General features: G+C 38.1%; 2 protein-coding genes across 2 annotated transcripts in view; one reads left to right on the top strand and one right to left on the bottom strand.

The window, feature by feature from the left end:
- LOC139443292 (UDP-galactose transporter senju-like) overlaps positions 1–8,967 on the top strand; it is a 29,970-nt gene extending 21,003 nt beyond the window's left edge. The window contains exons 3-5 of the mRNA XM_071224267.1: positions 1,607–1,653; positions 2,087–2,226; positions 3,356–8,967. Coding sequence (XP_071080368.1) covers positions 1,607–1,653; positions 2,087–2,226; positions 3,356–4,039 — 871 coding nt within the window. The 3' untranslated portion in view covers positions 4,040–8,967. The remainder of the gene's footprint in view (positions 1–1,606; positions 1,654–2,086; positions 2,227–3,355) is intronic.
- Positions 8,968–16,929: 7,962 nt separating this feature from the next.
- The window catches only part of LOC139442526 (UDP-GalNAc:beta-1,3-N-acetylgalactosaminyltransferase 2-like), a 141,201-nt gene continuing 136,075 nt past the window's right edge, over positions 16,930–22,055 (bottom strand). The window contains exons 5-8 of the mRNA XM_071223345.1: positions 21,633–21,755; positions 18,309–18,468; positions 17,506–17,562; positions 16,930–17,156 (exon numbers count right to left, since the gene is read on the bottom strand). Coding sequence (XP_071079446.1) covers positions 17,013–17,156; positions 17,506–17,562; positions 18,309–18,468; positions 21,633–21,755 — 484 coding nt within the window. The 3' untranslated portion in view covers positions 16,930–17,012. The remainder of the gene's footprint in view (positions 17,157–17,505; positions 17,563–18,308; positions 18,469–21,632; positions 21,756–22,055) is intronic.

Below are 22,055 nucleotides of genomic sequence, written 5' to 3'. Positions count from 1 at the left end.
CCTATACTTTTTTAATCACTATTTTATACCTTTAAGAATGTGTGACTTCATGTTTACACTGACAACCATGACAAGCAGCTGTATCCCTGAATATAATAGATCCTCTAAAGGGGATGCGACAGGTGAATGTGTGCTCAAATTGCTCTCACAGTACCCGCTTTTGTAGCTTGGTTACAACAAATGTGAGGTGACATGAAATTCGGTTTTGTGGCAGTCAGGTAGCCTAGTGGTTAAAGCGTTCACTTAAGAACCGGGTTCAATTCCCAACATGGGTACAATGTGTGAAGCCCATTTCTGAAATTTGGTTTAACGTCGCATCCAACATTATTGCACTTATATAGTGACGCTCATGCACCTGTGTGTGTCTGCTTGTACTAGTCCGGACTGATGCCGATACAGAGATACCATGCCTCAGTTTAACATTAATACCCCACTCAGACACAGTATACTGACTCCAAGCCGATCTGTCCTTGTTTCAGCCCCTTAATGCCAAGCGCCTGACAGAGTAAAAACAAGTACCATCTTTTGGTATGACGTGTCCAGGGATCAAACCCAGGCCTTCCGCTATCTGGGTGGACGCTCTTCCACTAGACCACGGAGGCGGTCTGGTTACAACAAATAGATTCAGCCTATGCTTGTCAAAAGAAGCTATTAAATGGATTGGGTGGTTAGCCTTGATTGATTTGCGTGTCCCATTTGCGTGGATCGATGCTCAGGATGCCAATCACTGGATTGTCTGGTCCAGACTCGATTACTTGCAGACCGCTCTCATATAGCTGTAATATTTCTGAGTGCTGTGTTAAACAGCAAACAAACAAACAAACAATTTATAGACCACCATCATATAGCTGGAATAAAGCTGAGTGAGGCTTTAAACAACAAAAAAACAACAACAAAAAACAACAATTGTCAAGTGTTTGTCTCTGTTGAATGTCATGTATTTACAGTCTGCCTTCATATGGCTATGATATAGTTGATTGTGGTTTTAAATAACAAACAGAACAAATGATATTTTAATATATTTTTTATAAAACCTAAACATTTGTTTAGTAGAAAGTAGTCTAAAACAGAATTGCCAATTGCCAGGGTAAGATTGTAAATTTTATAGGTAAATATTTCCGTAAAGCAACCATTTACTGATCAGGAAAGTAATATCTCCTTTTGGAACCATTGCTATATCTGTGTGACTTTCCCGAAGATTAAATGTTTCTCATCACAAGCTTATTTCTAAATATGCAGTCACTATTTTTTTGTTTCATTACTTTTGTTTCTGTTGGCAGAAAACACAAAATCATTCCAATGCAAAGATCATTACATCATGTTACATTCTTTGTACTGATATGAATAAAAGGGACAAAACCCTTTCCATTTTCATGAGAAATCTCTGCCAAAAGTCAGAGTCTATTTTCAATTCCGACTATATCATGAGCATGTGTTTATGAATCACAATCTAATAGTGATGACACCAGGTGTTAAACAGATAACAAAACGTTAGGAACCAAAGCATGTTTTAATTGACCCCTGTGATGATGAGGAGCATGTTTAAACTTTATTTGACCTCAGGTCACTGGTAACCATGGTAACAGCCATTTCTTTCTGTTTCTAGCCATTCCTGTACTACACTGAAGGCTGACATCATCAAACATAGACAGGGTAGGTGGGGTACTTGATGTGGTCAAGTTGTGGTGAAAGCCTTCTTGAAGAGCCATGTTTGAAATTTATGTTCTTTTTTACATTTTTGGAATAACAAAATATGTTTGATAGAAACGTCCATGTGTGTAATGCTATAAGTCCTGTTATATATACAAGCAACTCTTGTTAAGTGAAGTTTCAAGGAACCAAACCAAAAATATCTACTTAATTGAAATTCTACTTTTCCTACCTTGGTTTTGACAACTTGTTATCACCCTCAATACATCTTATCATTGGAGGGACAATATACTTTCCATGATGCCAAATTTTTCTTTTAAAAAATATCCCAGATTTCACCCATTATCATGATTATTTCATTGATTTAGTTTAATTAATGACCTAAGATTTGTAACACACAGAATTAACTTTGACCATAGTTGTGTTTGTCTCCCAGTTTTAGGACTGTACTTCGTGCCAGCGTTTCTCTACTGTTTGTACAACAACCTTCAGTTTGTGAACCTCGCTGCCTATGACCCAACCACATACTACCTGCTCCTACAGTTCAGAGTTGTCATCACAGGGGTTTTCTTCCAGGTGAGTCTTGGTCCCCACAGGGGTTTCATTCCAGGTCTTGGTCACCACAGGTATTTTATTCTAGGTGGGTCTTACTCATCACAGGTGTTTTATTCTAGATGAGTCTTTCTCATCACTGGTGTTTTATTGTAGATGGGTCTTACTCATCACTGGTGTTTTATTGTAGGTGGATCTTACTCATCACTGGTGTTTTATTTTAGATGGGTCTTACTCATCACAGTGTTTTATTCTAGATGAGTCTTACTCATCACTGGTGTTATATTTTAGATGGGTCTTACTCATCACTGGTGTTTTATTGTAGGTGGATCTTACTCATCACTGGTGTTTTATTTTAGATGGGTCTTACTCATCACTGGTGTTTTATTTTAGATGGGTCTTACTCATCACTGGTGTTTTATTGTAGGTGGGTCTTACTCATCACTGGTGTTTTATTGTAGGTGGGTCTCACTCATTACTGGTGTTTTATTCTAGGTGAGTCTTGGTCACCACTGGTGTTTTATTCTAGGTGAGTCTTACCACTGGAGTTTTATTCTAGGTGAGTCTTACTTACTACTGGTGTTATATTCTAGGTTTTACTCATCACTGGTGTTTTATTGTAGGTGAGTCTTGGTCACCACTGGTGTTTTATTCTAGGTGAGTCTTACTCATCACTGGTGTTTTATTCTAAGCGAGTCTTACTCATCACTGGTGTTTTATTCTAAGCGAGTCTTATTCATCACTGGTGTTGTATTCTAGGTGAGTCTTACTTACCACAGGTGTTTTATTCCAGTTCTAGGTCATCACTGGTGTTTTATTCTAGGTGTGTCTTGGTCACCACTGGTGTTTTATTCCAGGTCTTGGTCACCACTGGTGTTTTATTCTAGGTGAGTCTTGGTCACCACTGGTGTTTTATTCTAGGCGAGTGTTACTCATCACTGGTGTTTTATTCTAGGTGAGTCTTACTTACCACTGGAGTTTTATTCTAGGTGTTGGTCATCACAGGATTCTCTTCCAGGTATATCCTGGCTACCACATGTGCTATTTGTTTTCTTTTCAAAGAGAGATGAATAGCAATGCTCTCTCATTGCCTCCATTTGACAAAGCCATGCATTTTCACACCATTCAGAATTGCCTTTGTTTCTTTCTCTAGATTCTATTCCGTAAACAGCTGAGCCGAATACAATGGGCGTCTCTCATTCTCCTCACATTTGGATGCATTATAAAGGAACTAAACCATCACGGCAGCGGCACCAAAACCGGTTCCACGGAATCTCCCAGCACAGTAGGCCCATCGTTCCTCAGCTTTGACAAACTGTTGGACATTCACCTGCTGTTCATCATGCTACAGGTGTTCTGCTCCGTGTTCGCTGGGGTGTATAACGAATACTTACTCAAGGACAAAGGCTGTGATGTGCATCTTATGATGCAGAACATTTTCATGTATGTAAACTCTATCATATGCAACATCTTTGTGCTCGGTTTCCGTGGAGACCTAGCAAGTGTTTTTTCAGTCGACGATGTGATGGCCATTTTTTCACGGCCAGGTGTTATAGCAATTGTGTTCAATGCTGCGGCTTGTGGCATCGTCACAAGTTTGTTTCTTCGATCATTGAATTGTATTTTGAAAACATTTGCAAGTGCCTTAGAAATCATGTTCACTGCTATTTTATGTTGGTTTATTTTCAACATTCCGGTCGATGTATACACGGTGGCAGCTATATTTGTAGTTAGTGCCTCCATCTATCTTTACGCTCAGAATCCAATCGTAAATAAAGCAAAGAATGAGTTAACTGAGGAACCAAGCAAGACTGAGAAAAGTAGAGAAACTGTTTAGATTGTTGGATTATTGTTTTTATTTTAATATTGATCAAGATTGATCACTTTGATATCAGGGCTCCCAATAATCATGATTATCACTATTTTGTTTACTGTATTTCTTCACATTTTATGTGATTTCTCATGTTTATATTTCAGTTCAAAAAATTTAATAATAGATAATAGTTTTGAAACTTGATGACATGGATGTGAAAAGATAATATTTTTATATTTCTTCTTGTTCCGAATTTGTTGTGGATGAGAGTTAACATAATCTCAGGATGATATCTCAGAAAATACATAATGAGTGCACAGTGTTTTATTTTTCATTTGCCATGATAGTGGTAAGTTAGCTGAACATCTATGATCCTGCGGTCATAGATATCCAAGTACAAGTACAGTCGAACCTCCTTGTCTCGGACTTAGATGTGTCGAATCCCTACTTGTGTCAAACTCACAGTCCATTTCGGCAAACTCTTACTATATGTATCTCTACTGTAACCAGGATGTGTCAAAGTGAATGGGTCGAATTCCCAGTTATGTTGAATTACTGTCCATTTCGGCAAACTCTTTCAATTTGTATCACTATTTTAACCTGGATGTGTCAAATCCCCGGTTGTGTCAAACTCACAGTCCATATCGGCAAACGCTCTCTATATGTATGACTATTTTAACTCGGATGTGTCAAATCCCCCGGGTGTGTCGAACTCACAGTCCATTTCGGCAAACTCTTTCTATATGTATGACTATTTTAACCCGGATGTGTCAAATCCCCCGGGTGTGTCGAACTCACAGTCCATTTCGGCAAACGCTTTATTTTAACTCGGATGTGTCAAATCCCCCGGGTGTGTCGAATTCACAGTCCATTTCGGCAAACTCTTTCAATATGTATGACTATTTTAACCCAGATTTGTCAAATCCCCCGGGTGTGTCGAACTCACAGTCCATTTCGGCAAACTCTTTCAATATGTATGACTATTTTAACCCGGATTTGTCACATCCCCCGGGTGTGTCGAACTCACAGTCCATTTCGGCAAACTCTTTCAATTTGTATCACTATTTTAACCCGGATGTGTCAAATCCCCGGTTGTGTCGAACTCACAGTACATTTCGGCAAACTCTTTCTATATGTATGACTATTTTAACCCGTATAATGGACCATGTAGACAATACCCACGTCTGACGAATAGTGATCACGGGATCGTCATTATTATACAAATGTTATTAACATAATGTGCGCAATGTGATCCTTTTCTGTCTGTTGTCTGATGGCCTAGTCAGATGGTAGTAAGGCTGAGTCGGATGTGTCAAACCCAAGATATGCCTAACTATTTGTCAGGTCCCAGAAGTTCAAGACAATGGGGTTCGACTTCATATGCATAATATTTGGTATGATATGTTCCCAGCATGGATTGCCACGTGGTTTAAAACATCATCAGGTCTATATGTTGGTGGACTGATCCAAGGCACCCATGTAAAGCTGCTCCCCTTTGTCATGGGTTCAAATCCCAGATTGTGTACGCATCCTACCTGTGCTAGTGGTGTACAAGGTATCCCTCTGGCATCACTCTGGCAACACAACAGTGATGCAGTTATGTAACTGATACCATTTTCAAAGTGTTAAACCCAACTTGCTCTGTTCTCAGCAAGGTATGACGGTATTGACAAGCTAAAATACTGAATAATTGGCATGCAATTCATTGGAGATAATGATATATATTGAAACTATTGACATGCTTATTAATAAACATCATCATTAGTGCAATCGGGAGAGATGATAAATACGTTCTGTCAAATTATACTGTTATATGTATTATTATATTTCATACTCATTTTTATTCCAACTCTATAAAGAAATAGAATTTAGGAACATAAATTCAGTCACACCATACTGTGTTTTAATTTTATATTGATTAGAAGTTTGAATCATATGTTTTTTATGTGATTAGAAGTTTGACAATATGCTTGCCTTACCAAGTGATGGATTCATAGTTTTGTATTCAACCTCTGCATGTTCAGTAAACACACGTGTGATGTATGTTTGTTCATGTACATGTTCACTGAAAACATTCCTGGACTTCGTTTACATTCAGGGGGCACGGGTGGCCCCGTCGTCTAAGGGGCCGTGATTCGCTGTGCAGAGTTACGTCCCTTGGGCACGCCAGAAACCTATGATTGTGGGTTCGAATCCCGGTTCGCCCTGATTATGTTTCTAGGTTTGTCAGCACCATACCCGTGCTTGTGGGTTTCACCGAAGTGGTAAACGTCTGAGACCTGCATCACTTCGGGCTTTCCTCCCACATTAAGCTGACATGCCGTGATATAACTGGAATACTGTTAAAAGCGGCGTTAAACCCAACTCACTCACTCACTCACTCACTCACTCACTCACTCACTCGTTTACATTCAGATGGATGCCCATGCATAATTGCACTTTAAAGAGGCATCTGTGGGACGTGTTTTATGTCTTCGGTAACCATGTCACTATATGCTGGACGGGCAAAAAACAGCATTGATAACTGGTAGTATCATTTGTTAGTAGTTCGGTATTGTTCAGTTATTGTAAGGTCGGGAAGGGCAGGTCAACAATGCAAGTAGAAGGAGAGGGTGGGAACATTTTATATATTGTATTGAAGATAAAATATTCATATAAAAATGAAATTATTTATATTTGGCTTTAATAAATGAATTATTAGGCTTTCATCTGAGCCTGCCTCTCTACAGTACCAAAGACACTGCCTCACATAATCTTATTTTCCTGCAGACAAAATTATCACATGGTGGCCTTCTTTCTTACTTATGACAAACATTCATGCGTATTGGAAAAACATCTATCAACAGTTGGTACACAGATGCTTTGGACAGTTTGTTTAAAAATAAACTACACCAGGTGTGCAATGTCTGCCCTAAACATCAGAAACCACGGAACTGATGAGAATGAAACTGTACATACTTGTTTCCACAAACCCCCTAATTTCTTCTTGTTGAATGAATCCGAATGTCCATATGCCCACCACAGTAGCTATAGTGAAAAACTTCTTTCTGGCCATTTCTCAGCCATTTTTGTTCAACTGAATGAAATTTAGTGTGTGTACTTAGTGGTGGAGCTCAACAGATATGTTCCGATTTTTACGACATGACCTTTATTTGACCTCTGTACTTTGCCGTACTGAAAGCTGAAACCTCTAGTGGCCATTACTGAATGTTTTGTTTCAAAATGTTATAATAATTATTGATGTGTAATAGGTAGTTGGCCTCAAAATATATGTTTTTTCACGACAATACCTTTATTTGACATCTTGCGGCCATAACTCAACCTTTTGTTTCAAAATGTATTAATATTTGATTTATGTGTAGTTAGTCGTTGGGCTCAAAACATTCCAGATTTGTTTCTGATACATTATAAATTTTGACCTTCATTTGACCATGCTCCTAAATTCTCTCAAAATGCATTTCCTCACACTTTAACAGCTTTCCTCACACTGTAACAGCTTTCCTTACACTGTAACAGCTTTCCCTCAAAAACCGCAGAACCATTAATGACTCCTGAAATTGATCAACATGTTTGAATATGATTTTCAGTATGGCTATTTATAAAACTATTTATGGCGGATGATCCACAGTTTCTGCTCAAAATGTGCTGTAATATTAAATTCCCTCAAAATACAGTGTTTTCTCTATACACATCTCCGAAGTTGCTAGACTGAGGAAGCTTTTCTTTGGCATGTATTGTTCTCCTTATGATGAAATCATATTTTGTTCAAATCTTTAGGATTTTTGTGTGTGAAACATTTAAACAAACTGGATGGTATTAGACTCATTATTCTCCTTCAAAGGTTTATGAGGCTCGGAGTTGAAACGTTGTGTAAAGTAACTTGAATCTGTTGTGTATCCATCCCTCTGAGGTACCATCCCACAGTGTACCATGGATACCCACAGTACACTGACCTGGATCTGGAACTGACCAGTCCTTGTTTTAGCCTCTTAATGCCAAACGACAGGCAGGGTAACGACAATAACTATCTTTTAAGTGAGTGAGTATGGTTTCACGCCGCCAGCAATATCTTGGCAGGGGCACCAGATCTTTTAAAGTCTTTCAGAAGGACACTGCTGGGGATAGAACCACCAACGTTCGCTCTCCAGTGAAGACTTAGAAACATTGTGGATAGTTAGTCACTTGTTTCATATTTGTTAATACTTCGGCCTTCAGTATTTATGCAGAAAACATTTGAGTAGCAATGCTCAATTTTAAGGCAGGCACTATTTTCAGTATTTAGATGAAAATCTAATAATTAGTTATTGTGCCATTTCATGTTATTATTATGCAAATAGGCTTTGGCAATATTGTTCAACAAGAAGCGACATACCTAAGGGGACTATTGTTTATGGATGAAAAATTACTAGCCAAAACTCATGTCCCTAACACTCTCAGCCCTGAAACCAACACACACTCTTGCAGGCTCGATTTCCTCTCTAGCCTTGGGATTGTAATCAGGATAAAGTGCCTTCATCATGTTCCTACTTGTTCATTGATATTTAACACACCTTGCATATTAGGTACCAGTATCACTATTGTGTTGTTATCCTGTTACAGAGTGTTCACATTGTGTTACACTATGTCCATGTATATTGTTGTTGACAAAGGTCTTATATTGACTTGATATAAGCTAGGTTCACAACAAACTGCCTGGCTGTTTACTATTTGCTTCCAAGACATTTGTGTTGACAGTATTAGCATCTTCCATTGACACTGGCCATCAGGCAAGTTGTCCTATTTCATTACTGATGGAAAGAGAGCTTTTTGCAGTGTTGATTTTGTTAAGAATTTCCAATTATGTGTGCAGTTCTGTTGATTTTATCTTTTCTTTTGATAGGTGGCTTTTTTTTAGTTAGATGAAAACAATATACCATATATTGCTGTGTACAAGGTGATTTTTTCATACCTAGAATTACGGGGCTTTCATTGGGAGGGGGGGGGGGGGGTCTTCTTATACACAGGGTTAAAGAGTTTTGATGTTGTTTTCGCCAACACAAAGACATTACTGTGAGCATGTAACACCGGAAATACCATGTAAACAAATTTGTACTGAAGTATGCAAACTAATCATGTAATTACACTGTCTGGTTATAAAAAGTGTTCATTGTATATGTGGACTTATGTTTGTAATGTATTTTATTAAGTTTATTCAAAATTTAAATCAATATTCTTTACTTTCATTTCGTCAATATCATGTGTGAAGTGATTGGAAGATCGGACAACTGTGTTAACAACATTTCACATTCTTGTATATACGAATTTCCTCCTATATGATAGGAGAATATAGTGCAGACAAGATCGTGAAGTAATGACGACTTAACGATAATCTAAATAACGTTGGGACAAAAATACAAAATAGAACATTGTACAAAGTATGACTCTTTTCTAATTTGCATTTCTTATTGGAGAAAGGTCAACAAAACACATGTACATGTTATGTATGTCATGCTGAAAAATGAAACTCTTGCAGTTATGATAAACAATTTATTCGGGTCAGCATGTGTTGGAATGTTTCTTTCAGATAATTTTTTTCTTCAATTTTTAGGGATGACTGAGTTGTAAAAAAATAATTTTCAAACCAAAATTTGCCTTTTAAACAGTAAGTCAAACTCTGTAACGCTATGATGACTTTTGTCCCAACAGTGAAGTTACACAGCCCACGTTTTGTCAAAGAATGTAAAGGCTATGCGAGGACAAGGTATGGTAAGGGCCTTTTGGCCTCTAAAATGGCGGGGGCAGTGGGGTAGCCTAGTGGTTAAAGCGTTCACTCATCACGCCTATGGCCTGGGTTCGATGTACATGGGTACAACTTGTGAAGCCCATTTCTGGTGTCTTCCCCCCATGATATAACTGGAATATTGCTAAAAGTGACACAAAACCGTATTCACTCACTCACTAAAATGGCATTTTTAATGTTGACAGAGAGCCGAGAGGCATGATTAAGTACCAAAGTGTGGTGAAAATGAACAGGACTTTTTTTCATACCTTAGAAAAATATTCAACTACATGTATGTGGTCCAATTCTCATTTGTTGGAAGACATCAAAGAACTTGCATGACAATTTCTGAATTTTTTCTGCATGTTTAGTGAACTACAGGGTCCAAAAGACCCCTAATCACACCTTGTCCTTTGAGATTCAAGTTGTTAAGCTGTTACTATGGTCCTCTCGTCATGGTTCCAAAAGATTCTATGTAAAGACAAAATGACGAGATATCTGCCACTTCCTTCTCTTACAGAATGAGTCAAATCTGATTTGAACATATGTTTTTGTTCATGTTGTTGTGATGTTTTCTTTTTTTCAGTAGTTTTTAGCAATGTTTGTATATTTTTACAGGTTTTCTTCATTGTTGATTTTTTGCATAAATAATTCTTGCCAATTATGATTAATTTCAGATCATTGTTTAATTTAAAATTGTTATAGTTAAGAAATGTGTTCATTTCCACGCCTTATGCATAAATTCCTACATTCTTAAGCTTGACTAGATACTTTTTCTAAATATGTTCTGACATTCTACACGACATAATTTTCAAGGCATAATATTTAGAATGAAAAAAAAGTTGTTTTGTTTTCAAATGAGGATTTTCATACTGACAAATTGTATCCTCATATTATTTGCACTGAACAAATATCATTCTCAGCGCCATTATTTACTCCATAAATATTTTTGAACAAATTTTACATTAATTCACCCAGCTTATGGTACTACACACTGTACAGGCCCAATGGTTGTGAACAGCTGGTGGATATTGTCGTCTTAGCTACAAGTGTACATACAGTGATAAGACTATACGAGGACTGCATTATGGTACAGTGCCTTGTATTGCCTTACAACAACAATATCAGAAAATAGTAATAAGTTCTGTACACAGAATGATTGTAACCATGGTACCAGATTGAGTGTAATGATGGATGACTTCCCTAACTATTGAAACTATAATTTAAAAAAGAATAATGATTGCTGTGAAATTAACCTGAAATGAAACCTAGCAACAATGTTTTGTTTTTTTGGTGGTTGGATGGGGATTTCAGACCCAGCCTTTTGCCATTTTGTCCAAGACTGTTGCCTGGGGTTACTAAGTGATGCCATCTCTGTTGCCTGGACATTGTTTCTCTTTAAACTAACATTCCAACGTGTCAAACAACACATATTGTCCTTATACATGTATATTATTTATTCTCATATTGTTTATATTACATGAGAGTTAACCATGATTAATTTGTGATTGTTATATTCAAATGTACATAAATCATTATGGAAATCAACAACAGATTATATTTATTGTTATATTTTCAATAGTTCTCTATAAATGAAATCCAAACAGTGAAATGGCAAAACACAAGTGCATTTGAATTTCTTTTATGTAATGGAATACATCGTTTGACAAGAGTTGAGAAAAGGATAAATTATTTATCGTAAATCACAAAAATCTTGTTTTTAACCAACTGGTCCTTAACAAAACTCGATAAGCTTTCACCATATTAAAGGGGGTGATAGGGTGGCTAAGTGGTTCAAAAGTTTGTGTCATGCTGAAGACATGGGTCTCATTCCCCATGTTGGTGTAATGTGTCCCCTGCTGTGAAATGGCTGAAATTTTGCCCAAAATGGCTTCAAACCTCAGCAGTCCAGTTATATAAGGCACTACAATTTACAGTGAGGAATGCACCCCTTAGCTATGCCAGCATCTGTTGATTATGTTCAAATCTCTCTCATTATGATCCTTGGGCTAATAGCACCAGTGATGGATATTTACAGAGTTATTAGTTTGGTTGTCGTAAGGGACAACCGTATTCGACATAATAAGCGCCCACAGCAATGTTTGCTAATATATTGGCTAGTGAACAATCCCAATTAGCACCCCTTCCGATTGATGTACACAAGACTTATTTGTTCGTGTATAATACACACTCTTGTGTTAAATACACCAATAATTATGGGCAATAAAATTCTGGAAAATATATCTGTTGTGTTAGATATGCACATACTTTTCTTTTGTATCATTTCAGGCTGTCAGCATAAACTATGAAATTTACAATCTTTCAAATCTTTTCTTTTTTTCTCTCTCTACAAAATTATATTCTTATAAGAGCTCCATATTTCTAATTTTGAGAGCACCCTGGCCGCTTATTACGTTGAATATGGTAAGTCTTGTATATATATATAAAATGGAAAGTATGTCAGGTATTATGGATTGGGTTTTGGGTATTATGGTAACAGATTTAAGAAATAAACAGCTTGTGGTCGTTTATCATACAATAAAACACTGCAAGGAGAATAAACCATGAGGGGCACAGCTCCTTGCAGTGTTATATTGTACGATTAACGACCACAAGTTGTTTATTTACAGCCTCTTTATGGATGATAACATAATATAGAATCAATAGAATCCGACCTTGGCAATGTCAGACAAGTCCATTTTATGCACAGGAGGATATTTCCCATATTCTCAATTGACTGTACCTTTTCTCCCAATACCGATTGTCATATCTCTCCCGCTTTTGGATGTGATTGTTCAGCCATCACATTTATCTACATTGCCCAGCTTCAACGATGGGGAACAACTCACTAGACACTACCCTCACAAAAATTAAAGTCGTCCAATATACAACGGCATCAAGTTGCAAGCGCATGTTCGAATCTCCAGAAATGACATCATGATAGAACAACGTTTTATCATGACAATAAACCACACTTCTTCCTTCATTGTTATTTAGCTATGTTATGTTTAAAGTTCAATCATGGAGGTGATTATACATATTGCAGTGAAGCTATTCTGTATCACTTGCTTCATCAGTGACAGATGCGATGGCACTTACGGATTCATTGTTGCAAATTCTGCATACATTGAACATCATCAATCTGTTTCCTATGGCATTAGTTCACCAACACTACTTTCTGGCCATTTGTAGAAAGAATTTTTTATGGAGACAATATGTATCATGTTATGCATATTCTTCAAAACTGAAGAAAACAGGTACCTTTCCCATTGTATCCATTTTGAGAATTTACATTTAAGAATTGACTTTCAGTTTGAGTATGAACGTTCATAAAATGATTATTATGCTTGCATAATACAATTTTTATTCTTATAAATTTATGATTAGGAAACTCTGTGTAATTATTACTACACTGTAGATCAACATGTGTTTTCAGATTTGTGAGCGTTATTGAGTATTTCATATGGAGAAATTTTAACATTTGAAACCTCTGGCTTACAACTTATGTAGGTTTTAAATGATCTATTCTGAGAAATAAAAAAACATGACATGTATTAAACCAACTTGACATAGCAAGCACCTACTATACTGGTGGACCATATATATAAAGCATTCATTTCTCCAAAATATAGTGATAGAGACAGGTTTGCCTAACTTATTTTGTACAATATATAACATCAAGCACCAAATTTTCGAACGACACCTATTTTCGAAACAGACGTATATGATATTGATTTGTCACATTATAATGAGAGGTATGACGTCATTTAAGCTGGCAACTTGAGAATGCAGGCTTTCAGCCTGTCAACATTGAGTTCATGTGAAGCACTGTACACTTGTCAGAACATTCTGTTGTCAGAGTTTTGGTGTCCGTGTATGATGAAGAGGAAGAGTAAATTAGTGTGAACACTCTAATTTGACAAATATTCATATTTTGTATGTCGCTTTCAAACTTTCAGTTATTTTTTAAGTTATAATGCTGACCTGCAAGAGTTATGTTGAGAACTTTGCACCGAAACCCGTCTGTTCATTCACGAAAACCCTGCTACAGTACCAACCAATCAGGTGTTCAAGAATAGGTAACGTCACTCAGAAGCCTTTTATCAAGGATTTGTTTTCTTTGTAGCTGAATTCTATTGTTGAAGCTATCACCAACTGGAATGAAGTAGAATTTGAGTTTTGATTCACTCATCCCTCGAAATATCAGCAATGCCATCTTAACTTTCGAAAATAGAGTACGTCAAAAATAAAAAGAGTTAGGGCAACCTGTCACTATATTTTGGAGCAATGAATGTTTTATTGAGGTTGAAATGGTTACAAAATTACTTTGAAGCCATTGAAAAAGATAGAAATGACATATCAAAGATCAGACTGCAACAGATTGGCTTTCCACCTGAGATGACCTAGCTTCCACTAAACCTACTGTCTTTCAGTTTTTAAAATGCCATTAACAGTGATACTGTGACTGCATGAAAAATGATAAGGTTGGCCTTGCTCAACTTCAATCAGCATATTATTCTTGATTGAATTGCAGTATCATAATCTCATGCATGACACTACATCCATATCAGTTTACGAAACTACTAGTGACCCTTAACTTGTTGTGTTGAGTATATATAACAAATCTCCCTTTAAGCTTGTAATATAGTAATCAACATGTTTCACCCTGGGTTTTGTTGTAGGACACCTCTTGGTTGATGTTTTTGCATAATATATGTAATTCATAATATATTTATATATATATAAGAATTATAGTGTGTTCATGCGATGTTCACATCAGATTCAATAATAATTTGGTACAGGTAAACATTTGGTAAAGCAAACAGCTGTAATCATAATTACAAATTTTGGGTGAAGTCAAGGAGACATTGGATGGTAACTTGTTATCATGGTTACAGTGTTATATGTATGTTTGATGTGTGGTTGCCTTTTTACAGAATTATATGTAGTGTTTTTATGCGGGAATAAAATATTGAAAGTGCCTTTGTATGAATCACTTGTGACAGATGGTGCTTGTGCGGAGCTTGTGTGGAGCTTATGTGTTTACAACCTTTAATATATCAACAGAAAAAAGTAACTGTGCTTCATATTGAGTTCAATGAAATTAAGTAATGCATCTTTCCATATATATTCTTGAAGACATCTCCTCGACTCTGTTTCGCAATTTCATCCCCAACGTCCAGCGATACGCCCAATTCTGCTTCCATGTCACTGCAGGCACACCTAGGTTGGTGTTGACAGCATCTGAGGTTCAGAAGACAAATCTGGGATGATATCAAGTATGCAGGTGAGTCCGGGTTTCATCTGGAGAACTCTGATGGTCGTGCGAGGGTATACAGCTGTCCAGGAGATAACATTGAATTATGCAAGCATGGCTAAAGGTGTCAGTTTGGGGGTGAGTTGCCTGTATCACCCCCAAAAATGGTCACACCTGAAATTGACATTGTTAATTGAGTTGTAACACCACCCCTCTTGTAGGTGGTCTTGCTCTGTCTCCTATGTCAATAAATGTGTTATGATAAAGCATTGATCAGACGAATGACCAAATTTTATGATGTTATTTTCAATAACATAACATTTACACCCCTTTATATGAAGCACAATTACTTTTTTCTGTTTTTATAATTATAATCAATGTAGGTACTATGTCACAGTCAGCGATATTCCGGCTAACCATGGCTTTTGGGTACGATGACTCACTATCAACAGCTTTATTTCTGCGCCGTTAAAATATTGCGAATACCACACCAAAGACAATACTGCGACGAGATATTTTTGCGAGTTGCCGTGTTGAGATGACCCCTCGATTACTAAACAATAGACAGCTTCTCTCCGAAGCTAGTTAATCTGAGTTGGCCGGAAAGTTAATAATTGATAATTGACTCAACTCAGTGTCATGACTGTGAGTTTGAATGCAAAATATATAAGAAGGATTTAAATCAAATTGCGAAATACGCATCAGTCAGAAAGCACACGTTAAATCTCCAAAGTAAGTAAGTAAGCAAATTGCAAAGGACACTGGCGCAATCAAGCGAGGTTGGGAGAAGGCATGATTACTGTGAGTTAACAGTGACACTAATTGGTCTGTTTACACGGTCATTTGTGATGCACTGTGTGACCGTTCTGCATTCATTTGTGTTATTAAACCTATAGAGTAACTTGTGGTTCTGATTGGTGATTTCAACATTTGATGACGTGTTGCAATGAATAAAGTATGTATGTATTATTTATACTTATTTTTGCGTTTTTAATTTTTGCAATTGAGTCTCGTTCGCAAAACTCGCAATGATAAAACGGTCGCAAAAAATTCCCTGTTTACAGTAACCAGCATCATATTGTGAGAGCACTGGTCCCGAAAACTGGGTCATAATGATACAAGGTCAGCCAACAGTCTGTGGTGTAAGCACTTTTGATTTTTCCTTGATCAATCATCCTCATCTGGAGCACCACTAAGAAAGTAGATAGTGGTCTCCCCTGTTCCTAAGTGAGAAGTTACAAAGGGTTCTCCACACTGTTGGTTCCTGTTTTGTATCTCCTCCACACTCAGTTCCATCAGTACATAGGAACATCTAAGACTAGTCTAGAGTTGTCTCCCCTGTACTTTAGTTACACAGGGATCTCCACACTCCACACTGCTGCTTCCTGTCCCAGTAGAGCCGAATCTCCTTCACACTCAGTTTCGGCAGTACATAGGAACATCTAAGACTAGTCTAGAGTTGTCTCCCCTGTACTTTAGTTACACAGGGATCTCCACACTCCACACTGCTGCTTCCTTTCCCAATAGAGCCGAATCTCCTTCACACTCAGTTCCGGCAGTACATAGGAACATCTAAGACTAGTCTAGAGTTGTCTCCCCTGTACTTTAGTTACACAGGGATCTCCACACTCCACACTGCTGCTTACTGTCCCAGTAGAGCCGAATCTCCTTCACACTCAGTTCCGGCAGTACATAGGAACATCTAAGACTAGTCTAGAGTTGTCTCCCCTGTTCCTAAGTTACACGTCACACAGGGATCTCCTCACTCCACACTGCTGCTTCCTGTCCCAGTAGAGCTGTATCTCCTCCACTCTCAGTTCCGGCAGTACATAGGAACATCTAAGACTAGTCTAGAGTTGTCTCCCCTGTTCCTAAGTTACTCGTCACACAGGGATCTCCTCACTCCACACTGCTGCTTCCTGTCCCAGTAGAGCTGTATCTCCTCCACTCTCAGTTCCTGCAGTACATAGGAACATCTAAGACTAGTCTAGCATTGTCTCCCCTGTTCCTAAGTTACATGTCACACAGGGATCTCCACACTGCTGCTTCCTGTCCCAGTGGAGCCGTATCTCCTCCACACTCAGTTCCGGCAGTACATAGGAACCCTCCTCACACTCCTTGGAACACTGCCATGCGAAAGCCTAGAGGACACAGATTGGAAGATAATGCTCATTGGAAGTCAAGAAAATGCATATCTTACAGAATCAAATCTAATAATGTAACCCTGCTAACTTGGAAACCCTGTCCACCAGGCAATCTTGTTTGCAATGTCTGAATGTACAAAGCGACTTTAATCTGCATCAATGATGCATTTATCCAGAAATGTCTTAAAACAGATGATTGTACTGAGCTTGGTTCTGTTTGCATAAACATTGCTACACTGGAGTAACCACGCTGCATCACAGCAATTGCTTTGTGGATATGTATGGATAATTCACCATGTACTCCCTGACACTAGACATTCCAGAGACCTACCTGCTGATAGTGTGGACCGACTGCTGCAAGCCAAATACCCAGAGAAACATCTTCTCCCTAAACAAACACATGACATTTTAATCTTCAATATATTCTTTATAAAGTAACACTGTCAGCACAACTTCATATCTGATGAAACCAGAAGATAAGGCTAGGACGGGTAACTCGGGTACTCGTTTCGGGTGGGACCTGAGTAGGACCCGGTGTAAGGTGCCAAAATCTACCCCCCTTCAGAGTATACCCGGGTAGATTCTGGGAGCTCCCAAAATCTACCTGGGTATACTTTGAAGGGGGGTATACTTTCAGACTTTACACCGTGTATTCACAGGACTATCTGGACCTGTGGTTGGTCACGTGATATATTGTAAAGGACAAAAATTATTTAAAACTCTATGGTTACACAATAAGTCACTAATGTTCCCATTTCTTTCTGACAATGCACCCATTCCTTCTGACTTTTATATGTTTGAATAAAGATAAAACTTCAGTGTATGCATGACCAGATCGTTTTACACGTGTATCTAGATCCATTATGCCAGGGCTAAGGTCAAATTTTTCCACATCGGACAGTTTGTACCTATCTCTAAATATCTACAGCTGGTACCCGGGTAGGGTAATAAGGTGATGGGTACCCGGGTAGTAAATTTAGACTCGTCCCAGCCCTACTAGAAGAAGTATGCTTTTAACATCAATCAAAGTGAAATACTACAGTTGTGGAATGTTAAAGTTGCTGCATGAAATTGAAAAAGTTGTGGCGTTCAGAACTTCAAGTGTGAGAAGGAAAAGCTCCACTTAATCCCGACCTGGTAATGGTGCAGCTGATTCGAGTTGTCTGCAATCCAGGTATGAATGTCCCAGGAGACGATGTTCCCAGACCCACAGGCAAACCTTGGGTAGATGGATGATGGGAAAATCCTCTCCTTCCACTTCCCATGTCTCTCCACCAGCCACTCATCCCGGAATCTGAGGAAAAGAACACGAACATTGTGCACCTGTGTATATCAAGAACACGAACATTGTGCACCTGTGTATATCAAGAACACGAACATTGTGCACCTGTGTATATCAAGAACACGAACATTGTGCACCTCTGTATATCAAGAACACGAACATTGTGCACCTGTGTATATGAAGAACACGAACATTGTGCACCTGTGTATATCAAGAACACGAACATTGTGCACCTGTGTATATCAAGAACATGAACATTGTGCACCTCTGTATATCAAGAACACAAACATAGTGCACCTCTGTATGTCAAGAACTCGAACATTGTGCACCTGTGTATATCAAGAACCTGAACATTGTGCACCTCTGTATGTCAAGAACTCGAACATTGTGCACCTCTGTATATCAAGAAAACGAACATTGTGCACCTGTGTATATCAAGAACACGAACATTGTGCACCTGTGTATATCAAGAACACAAACATTGTGCACCTCTGTATATCAAGAACACAAACATTGTGCACCTCTGTATGTCAAGAACTCGAACATTGTGCACCTCTGTATGTCAAGAACTCGAACATTGTGCACCTCTGTATATCAAGAAAACAAACATTGTGCACCTCTGTATATCAAAAACACGAACATTGTGCACCTCTGTATATCAAGAACACAAACATTGTGCACCTTTGTATATCAAGAACACGAACATTGTGCACCTCTGTATGTCAAGAACATGAACATTGTGCACCTCTGTATATCAAGAAAACGAACATTGTGCACCTCTGTATATCAAAAACACGAACATTGTGCACCTCTGTATATCAAGAACACAAACATTGTGCACCTTTGTATATCAAGAACACGAACATTGTGCACCTCTGTATGTCAAGAACATGAACATTGTGCACCTCTGTATGTCAAGAACATGAACATTGTGCATCTTTGTATAAGAGGAAGTAATGCCTTCAGTTGGGATAGAAGATAAACATTCACAACATTAACAAAACCATCCACAGAAGATGACAGTACCCTGCAAACTGTCCTGAGTGAAGGAGTGAGTTGGAATTTACGCCGCTTTTAATAGTATTCCAGTTACATCGCGGCGTATCAGCTTAATGTGGGAGGAAGGCCCGAAGTGATGCAGGTCTCAGACATTTACCACTTCAGTGAAACCCACAAGCACGGGTATGAAGCTGACAAATATAGAAACATAATCGGGGCGAACCAGGATTCGAACCCACAATCATAGGTTTCTGGCATGTCCAAGGGACCCAACTCTGCACAGCGAATCGCAGCGCCTTAGACAACTGGGCCAGTGCCCACCAAACGGTCATGAAGATTACTTAATGGTATTAAGGCATGTTTGAGAAATCCAAATTAAATGATTGCAAGTTCCACTTGGGATGTGTGCAGAGTTATGAAATATACCATGTAACTCTAAAGTTCGACACCACAAACAAACCTTACCTTAAGTTTAACCAAATGTTAAAAATCCAAAAATGATCAAATCACAAAAGGGAAGATAAAACATTACCATTTGTACTTGAAAAAGTTTCAGACTGTTTCAGTTAAATCTCATGGGGTTTGAACCCATAACCTCCAGATGTGACACAGTTTGATGACAAATAGTTGATTGCATGATTATCTCCCTTGGACCACAATTCTGCAGTGCAACTGTAACAAGCTAGACTTTGATTGTGATGAAGTATCAAAAGGCAGCTCTCATGTACAATTAAGCTATATGCTTCCTGATATTTTAATTAAAAACTGTGTTAAGAAGTGAATGATGGAGTAAAAATGTGATCTTGATTTAACTGGTAAAATCTGTAATACTTGTGATAATACTATGGACTTGAGAAATCAACACTTTAATGTCCGAAGTATCTCCTCACAAGAACACTTTAATGTGTGTTCCTGCCTTCCGTCACTTGATGAAATACAAAGTACATTTCAAACAAATTTGGAAGAAAATCATTTATCAAGGAACAACAATTAATGATTTCTCTTTACGATACAGTAACAGTCATCTGTCAAGATGCTTTCAAGTATAGATATATACAATCAGAAATGTTAATTATCTGTGGAAAAGTAACCCTTAGAAGAGTGTTTGGTCTGAAGAGCTGCCAGTTTGCTGATGTTAAAGCCACACATATATATTTTTCATTCCACAGGCCCACCGTCCCTACTGGAAAGCAGCCAGTCGAAGAAATTAATTACACATAGAAATATTAATTTTTCATTATTTCTCCTGCTTGTAATATAGACCCACTTATACAATAAATAAAATAAGTTGAGCAGGACCATGAGGGGCACATGGGTTTTTATGCATCTCTCGTTAGGATTTATACCACGAGCCAGACGCATTAAACCCCATGTACTCCTCGTGATCCTGCTACAACGAATTTATCTTACCGACATGTTTAAATAAGACCTTATGAAATAATTCAAATAAATTCCAAATTGATAGAAAACAGCTGCTTGATTGAGCTGAGCTTATGTGACATCCGTTGGCATGGAAAAAAGCAAGCAGCTTTTTGCTTTGAAGCGGGGTATAAAAGATTTATTCTGTCTCTCAGAAAAAGGCATGTGCAGCATGTAGAACTCATGGCGAGTTATAAGAGATTTATTCCCCCGCTGAGAAATTTATTACCCTCCAAGGCAGGTTACATAGTATTTATCAAGATCACGTGGACCAATGAGATCTCATCATATATGATAATGTAATATATAACTCCCATGTCTCTATCAGTGATTCAAGAGGCCACATGCAGTTTCAACTCCACAGCAGAATAATTTTGATATAAATAAATGATTGACATTATGTGTTTCATTTTGACCAACCTTGTTCGGAAAAGCTGTAAATATAAGATTTAAAAATTGTGGCATAAAGCAACAGTTACCCACACCCAGGGTAGCAGGGTTTATTATGTCGAGTGAAAGGGTGTATGCTGGGTGTGAGTAAAAAACTTCCCCACTCTACCTTTCTCAGATACTTGACGGTGTCAGTCCCTACATGTTTCTGTTCACATAGAGACTTGGTGTTCTAAATCCTGGATTCATCACTATTAACAATGAATAGAATACTTTTATCATCACAAGCTAAGACTCTAATAAAAGATACATATTTCCAGTATTATCCCTAAATGATTGTTCTGTCTGAAGGGAGTCAATGTACGTACTGGCCCCACCACAGTTTCTGGACAGAGGACAGTGTGTTAACGTCGTCAGTTATTTTGACCAAGTCCATGAAGCAGTCGTCATCCGTCTTCAGGACAAACCTGGCTTCAGCATGAGTGTGCAACCTGCAAGAACAAACATATATGTTACACTGAAGTCACCAGTTGAGACTTCCATCTTGTGGAATAGTCTAGTGGTTGAAGCATCTGTTCATCACAATGAAGATCTGGGTTTTGTTCCTTACACTAGTTCATGAGTCCAAGTCCATTCTTGGTGTCCCCTGCCATGATGTTGATGGACTTTTGCCAACACCCCTTCTAAATCACCATGCTCACACCGATTCCCAGCTCTCTGTTCAGTGTTGTATATTTGATGTAGTAAATGTTTTTAAGAAATATATGACGAGTTGTTTATCGTACAATAAA

This window comes from Haliotis cracherodii, unplaced genomic scaffold (genome assembly GCF_022045235.1).
Source record: "Haliotis cracherodii isolate W230 unplaced genomic scaffold, xgHalCrac1.p SCAF_5, whole genome shotgun sequence".
In the NCBI taxonomy this organism is placed as follows: Eukaryota; Metazoa; Mollusca; class Gastropoda; order Lepetellida; family Haliotidae; genus Haliotis; species Haliotis cracherodii.
The sequence above is the reverse complement of the archived record's forward strand: the minus strand, read 5'-3'. Positions and strand labels throughout refer to the sequence as shown.